Source organism: Thalia democratica, chromosome 4, assembly GCF_965202585.1.
Source record: "Thalia democratica chromosome 4, ktThaDemo2.hap1.1, whole genome shotgun sequence".
In the NCBI taxonomy this organism is placed as follows: Eukaryota; Metazoa; Chordata; class Thaliacea; order Salpida; family Salpidae; genus Thalia; species Thalia democratica.
Window position 1 is genome coordinate 41519299 of NC_139168.1, and position 7607 is coordinate 41526905.

Sequence of the window (7607 nt, forward strand, 5' to 3'; positions counted from 1 at the left end):
TAAACCTGAAAAAATCTTGAATTTGAAAAAAAAAACAGAAAATACCGGAATTTGGAACAAAAATTACTGAAAAGTCTGGTATTTAAAACTATTTTTACATGTAAAACAATTAAGTTTGATAAGACACAAACAATTTATCATACTAAATAATTTTATTTTGTATCATTTAGAATTCTATATATTGTATAATACACGGTTAATGTAGCAATTAAGTATCCTAATATTTTTGTACTATAGTATTTAAAATATTTTTTTTTACCTGAGTTTAATTTTATAATGAAAATTAAATTAAAAACTTGTTCTTGTACTACCTGGAAGAAATTAGAATCCTGGAAAAATTTCAAAAAACCTATGGCAACCCTGTAGTTATCACAAAAAGCGTTTATTAGTTGTTTGGTATGGAAAACAATTATGATTACCATCAGTAATGTAGTTTTTGTCTTAAATAACTGGAAAACATTTAAATTTATATAACAAGGCTACAAAATATTTGGTCGCATGATTGTAATAATTCAATTAACATTGTGTATAATATACATAGCATAAAAACTTATGAAATTTGTTTTGAGTCTTGTGTGTTCATTCTTTAAGGAATTTTATTAACTTGTACAAACTTGCTATATGTTATTTTATTAACTACTCATTAAAAGACTTTTTAATTTTCTTAATAGAAAATCTAGTTGCTTAAATTTGTTTCTTTGTTGTATCCTTGTTTTAAATAATTTGGCTTTGGTATAACACTAGAGCATTTAAATTAGGTTTTATATATTAAAATAAAGAACAAGTTATGAAACTTCCACCATCTTCATGGAAACCACCAGTTGTTGTAATGGAAACTTCGTTAGTTTTAAACTTTTTTTTTCTTTACTAAAAAGAGTACTATATTGGTTAATGAAAAACGTTTTTGTAGTTGTACAGTACTTTACTTAATACTTCATTTTGATTTTTTTTCATGAAAGTAATATTAGCTGGCTTTATGTTAAAAAACATTTTGTTTGTTGTTTATTGAACAACAAAAAAAGCACTCAAAATATTTGGTCCAAAGACCTGGTGCAAGAAAAAACCTTTCAGTTATTTTATAGCTAAGTTTATGAATAAGTATCTTTCAGTAAAACATTCTTAGTAAATTAAAATAAATCAAGAATCATATACTATTCAGAAAAACTATATTAAATTAAAATTAATTGGAATTTTTTTGAAACTAACTCTTAAAATTTGAATGTACTATTTTTTTCAACTTTATATATTAAACTAATTTTAAAACCTTATAACTTGAGTTTATTTATATCATCAAATTAACCATGTAAGAACAAAACAAATAATAATTAAGTGAAAATAAATAATAATGTAAAAAAATTAAAAAGTTTTATTGCAGAGTCTCATAGACAAATTTTTATAGTTTTTAAAAATTGACTTTAAAAGTCTAGAGGGAAAAACAAATGGCCTAATGGGAAAAATATATGGCACACAACATAATTTTTAGAGCTTTTAGAAAAGCTTTTTAGGTAAGCTTGTATAAAATAAAACAGATAAAATTGATCCTTTTTGTATCAAAGATTTTAAAATGTGATTATTATTTGCTTGTTAAATATACCATAATGCTAGTTAAAAGATCTTTTTGTGATACAGATTTATTTTTAAAAGTCTTAAAAAATTTTAAGTTTTGATTTTAAGTGTTTTTAGTTACTCTATTCACTAAGAAACTTTAACAAGTCCAGCTTGCAAAAAAATTTTAGTATGGTCTGTCAACTAAAATGTTGCCTACCTCAAATGTATACAATGCTTTTATAATATGTACCTGTAAAACATTTTCACTCTCACCACAATAGTTAAATGAAATTTCTGACTCACTCATGACTCATGGTTTATAAGTATTAAAAATTACATAATTTTTTTTTTAGGTTTCCTGTTATACTTTTATCTCTGAGAATTTTTGTCACATGATTATTAACTTGTAAGTGTAATGATTAACTTTTTTTCAATCTACATAGTCACTACCACAGTATAGTTTTGTTGGAACAATCTGTTACCAGTAATCTTTTAATAAAAATTACAAGAAAGTTAAACTCAGAGGTTTTATGTATTAGGATGCTTATAAATATAGCAGCTTTTGAGTTTTTGTATGGAAAATAATGTTACACTTAGCAAATACCACAAAAACACCCTGTGCAAAATTTTAGATGATTTGAATAAACTTTTACTTTGACCAAATCCAATTTTCTGAAAACCCCCATGCAAATTGTATGGGACCCAACAAATGCAACCTTTGAGTTTTTAGCTGGATTTCTTTTTTCATTTGGTAATTATCATATAAACACATTGTGCACAGTTTAAGACAATTTAAAAAAAGTTTTGTAAAGGAAATTCTTAATTTTAGGTTGTTTTTATTCTTTTTTGTATGTTTTCTTTAATTTATAGTCTTTTTTTTCAAAAAATCAAGAAAACTCCACAATAAAACTTTTCAATTGGAACAGTAAACTCATAGGAGCAGATTGAAAAAAATTATTACCAAAATTAAAAAAAAGATCAAATTTTTTGTTGATATTTTATAATTACTATCAATTTTCTTATTTAAATATAAAGGTTCCTAAAAATTTATTAAAGACTTATATGAGAAAAACTTGAACCATATTAAAGAAGAAAATATGTTTTTAATGAAGTAATTTTGCTGTTTTGATTTGTACATCCTATAAGAATCTATTAAACTCTCTTACTTTGATCACTTATATCTAAGAAGTTACTTTTAATTTTTTTAGTGGTAAAAACATATGTTTGTTTTTTGTGTAAAAATAATACCTACTTGAAAAAAAGGTTTACCCCCCATATGCTCTTAATATAAAAAGTTATTACAAGAGCAAAATACTAAATTGTCTTTAAAATCACTGTCCTTAAAAAATTCACAGTTTACATTATTTTTACTTATCCCTTGTTTTTACATAATTTTTACTTATCCAAGTTAACTTAAATAGTTTCTTAGGAACTAAGTCAGGTTTTATGAAATAACTAAACAACAACTTTAATGTATATTATACAGTTGCTGTTACTTGATGTTTTGTAAATCTTGTATCTTTTTTTTTTTTGATAGTCGTGATGATTTAATTACAAAGTATCAAAAATTCCACAAACTGAGCTTTAGTTGTAATGGCCCTGGTTTAAAAATATCAACATTTGTTTCAAGAAGTTATACCTAAATGACATTATTTACATGCACTCATTAATCATTAACAAAGAGTTTACAAAGATGTTTTCCTTATTGAAAAAACTAATTATAACATTTATTAGTACAACTGTCACTACCGTAGTATGAATAATTTACCAGACTATTAACAGAATAATCATGATGTGTATAAAAATCTCCAGGCACTGGGTTCAAGGTTTATCTGATAATTCTGCAAAAAGTATATTTTTCTGTGATTAGCCGAACTTATATTATATATAAATAAATATGTGTGTGTAAATGTCATTTTTTCGTGTTGTGATAATATTTAACAATATTAATAATACAGTTTAATTCAAAGAAAAAGTTAAATATAGTTTTTCCTACTGTTACATCATTTATTTTCTTTTAGAATTTAGAATATTATGAATATAATATATTTAAATTTATTTCACTTTGTAAAGAACGTTTCACTGATGAGTCTTGACCAAAAAAATTTATGGTTTTAAAAATGTTATATTAGTTTATTTTTCAGTTTTGTACTAAAAAAGTTTTTTTTGTTTAATTGTATATTATTGTTAACTTTTATGTATTTATTGACTATTTTGTTTAATTTATTGAGCAATAAGTTTAGTTAATGTTTACTAACTAGACAAAATTTAGACTACTCTTGTATTTATACCTGACAAACTGCATTAGCTGTGAAACAATTGTAGTACATCATTACACATTGACTAGATATTACTACATGAGTTTTATACTTTTATTCAAACTCTTGAATACTTACAGATTGGGTGTTATAGAAATTGAGTTGTACCACGACCATGCACCAAAAACTTGCCGAAACTTTGCAGAATTGTGTAGAAGAGGTTACTATAACAACACTAAGTTTCACAGAATTATCAGCAATTTTATGATACAAGGCGGAGATCCAACCGCTACAGGTAAATACTTAAGTTATAATTATAACTTTTTAACAGATGAAAAAAATGGTAAAGCTTTTGTTTTTATTGCTTTGTATGTTTTATTTATAAATTTTTCTTAAAATTTATTTAAATAAAATTTTATTTTAAATCTAATTTATGTTCCTTTAAATCTCAAAAATATAATTTATTTTCAAATCGTGACTTTGAAGTTTAATAAGTCATGAAGTAATTGTTTTTTCACATTTTATTGTTTGATTTAAAAGTAGTACAAAGCAAATACCAATTTAAAAAATAAAATTAATTTAGTGTTGTCAAATAATATAACAATAAATTACTATATTTAAAACTATATTTTTTTCAGTTATCAAGTGTGCGCTCAACTTAAATATAGTTATTTTGATTTTTAAGGTAGTTTGGAGTATATATTTATTTTTCAAATTCATCTTACTTTAAAAAATAAAAGCTAATCTATGATCAATTAATTGATATTATAATTATCTACACAAGTAAAAAGTTCAGCTGGTTTGCCATAAATGAAAAACTTAAATTTAAAAACAGGCTCAAAATTGCGCTAAACTTGACATAGTGAAGTTTTGTATAACATCAATAATTTTAAATCTTTTCAAAAATATTATTTTCATGTATTCCAAGATAATATAAGACTATAAGCTAAGTAAAAATTTACTACTGAAAAACCTTTATCAGACTTGAAGTAGTAGTAGCTTACTAAAGTGTTTTTGCTTGATGTTGTTTTCGTATAAAATAGCTTTAAATTATACTTTAATAAAGGGAAGTTAAAAATATATCTTAATATTTTTTGTTGTAGTAGCTAGCAAATGTTAAGTAGATATTAAATTTTTTAAATGAAATGAACTCTTCAACTGAAATTTATCAATGAAACTTTAAAATAATTTTTCTAAACTATTAAAAAGTTCCTTTTAGGTAAAAGTAATTTTAAGGGTTTTCGTTTGATAATTGATTTTTAATTTAAATACATAAAAGTTTGATCTTTTCATAAATCCTCCAACTTGTTTTGCTCCAACTGGCAAAACTATTGTTGTAAACGGAATTTTTATTTTGGGTTCAATCTCTAGATGCGTTTTGCATTGTAAGCTATTAATTTTCTGTGTAAAAAACCCCGTTTTATTTTTTATTCGTCAAGTTGCTGACTTACTGTGAACAGGGTTGCCAAAAAAACCTGGAATCCTAGAAAAACTTTGAATTTGACTACCTAGGTAAGCATAACCTGGAAAAAGTGGAAATTTAAAAAAATATCACAAAAAACTTGTAATTTTAAAATATAATTTCAATTGTAAAGTAGTGTATTTTTTATTAAATACGAAAAACCTACCATGCAATTAGTTTTTTTAAATATTTTTTAAACATTTATTTATTGTAAAGTACAGGATTGCAGTATCTTTTCAATATTTAGCAATTTAGACAGTTTTTACCTTAAATTTAACTTTATACTATAAATGAATAAAAAAAGTTGTTAGTTTAAAAACCTTGAAGAAATCATAAAACCTAGAAGAAATTTAAAAAAAGGCAACCCTGTGTAAAGCTCTAATGTTTATTTTTAAGTTTATATAAATCGTGTTAGTTCTTTGATTTTAAAACGTTTCTTTATGCTATTTCACACAAGTTATATATAAGTATCCCTACTTATATGTAAATTACAATATACTTACACTTATAACCTAGTTCTAATTTTTGGTTTTCTGATAAGACAAAACATTGTAAACGAATAAAGTTTTAAATAGTATAAGCTAAATTAAATTTATTTTTCGACGTACTTTTTTATTAGTAAGTATAGTTATATCGAGTTTTTGCTGATTTACTTACTCTTAAATTGTTTATAAATACCTATTTTTTATCTTTTATTTGTTATATTTTTGCAAAAAATAGTTTATTTGTTTTATTTTTTTGTTTTTCTGTACCTGAGCTTTTATACTTGAACTAACTTTAACATGATTTTATTTCGTTGAAAATAAAACAAGTAGTAACTGTAATAGTTTTATTAAAAATAATTATAGAAAGTTTTTAAAACTATGCTGAAAATTATTTTGTTTTATTTGAGCAGACTAAACAAAAATTAAAATTAAATACAATATTTATTAAAGAATTTTGTACAGACTAGATTATTATCGTGTGTTAAAGTCAATAAAATGTATATTTTAGTATTTTTGTTTGTAGTTAAATTATTCTCATTGATTAAACTATGCTAGAGTTTATCAATATGTATTGAAAATATTAAAAGAAATATAGAGCTGTTTAATTTTGTTTTAACAATTAAACAAGTTTATGTGCAAAGTTTAATACTTATATGCACACTACTATGCACAAGTTCACAATAAAATTAAAACTAGAAAAACAAAATTTTACGAAGTCTTATGTGTTGTACAAGTTGCACACCTAAAGATTGGTCAAGATTAAAATTTCTTTCTGTAAAAATGTTATTTAATTTTATTCGAAAGGTTGTGGTGGCGCGTCAATATATGGAAACACGTTCGAAGATGAAATTCACAAAGATCTGAAACACACGGGAGCGGGAATTTTGTCGATGGCAAACGCGGGACCTGATACGAACGGAAGCCAGTTTTTCATCACATTAGCACCCACACAGCACCTTGATGGTAGGTATTGTAAAATATGAAAGTCTTGACAAGTGGTTTCATTCTTTTGTAGTAATAAACATAGCACCATATATTAATATTAAACTATGGTTACTCACTTCACTGAAGAGATTTTCTAAAATGTATAACTAATTGATATATAAAATTTATAAACCAAATGAACTAAAATTTATCAGGTTTACACGCAATTTTTGGCCGCATTCTACGAGGAATGAAAATTGTGCAGAAGTTAGGAAAAGTGGCAACAAACAAGAACGATCGACCTCTTGATGATGTCATAATAGTAACAGCGTTCCCTACCGATCAATCTGGTGAAAAAAGTAGTTGGTGATTTGTGCCAGTAGGAATTCAGTTTTGGTATATTTTAAATTTACTTTGGAAAGTTTATAAATAACAGTTATCATTTTGTCTTTTTAACAATTTTATTTTATGAAATTAGGTATTCTAAATAGAATTTTTTGATCTAACAAGAACCAGTTAACTTTTTTTTTTTAATATTTTGTTTATGTTAGTATCTGAAGTTTTTTTGTACAACTTTTTTATGAAATTTTAAATTAGTTAAGTTGGTTTAGCTGTAGATTAATTAAAATGAAGAATAAAACTGTTTTAACTATTGAGTTTTGCTGTCTGTTTTATATTTAAAATCATTTGATTTTACGTTTAAAAAAACATAAACTTAGCCAAATAAATTAATAACTTAAAACCAAGCTTATTTACAATATTTGCACTAGTTTACTATAATTCTTTTTTGAATCTCGAAGTTACTGATAAATATTAAGATTAACGATTTTGATTGCATATAATTTGTATTTATTTTTACCGATTTTACTTACTAATATCAAAGAGGCTTAAAACTTTAGATCGCTGATCACATCCCTGTTGTAAAATTTA

The 7607-nt window shown here is 24.1% G+C and overlaps 1 protein-coding gene across 1 annotated transcript; it reads left to right on the forward strand.

Annotated features, from left to right (window-relative positions):
* The first annotated feature begins 753 nt into the window (after positions 1–753).
* LOC145833965 (peptidyl-prolyl cis-trans isomerase-like 1) lies at positions 754–7333 on the forward strand. The gene is made up of 4 exons (XM_082941253.1): positions 754–840; positions 3947–4101; positions 6558–6716; positions 6893–7333. The coding sequence occupies exons 1-4, from the start codon at positions 788–790 to the stop codon at positions 7045–7047; spliced, it is 522 nt and encodes a 173-aa protein (XP_082797379.1). The 5' UTR covers positions 754–787; the 3' UTR covers positions 7048–7333.
* The last annotated feature ends 274 nt before the right edge of the window (positions 7334–7607 follow it).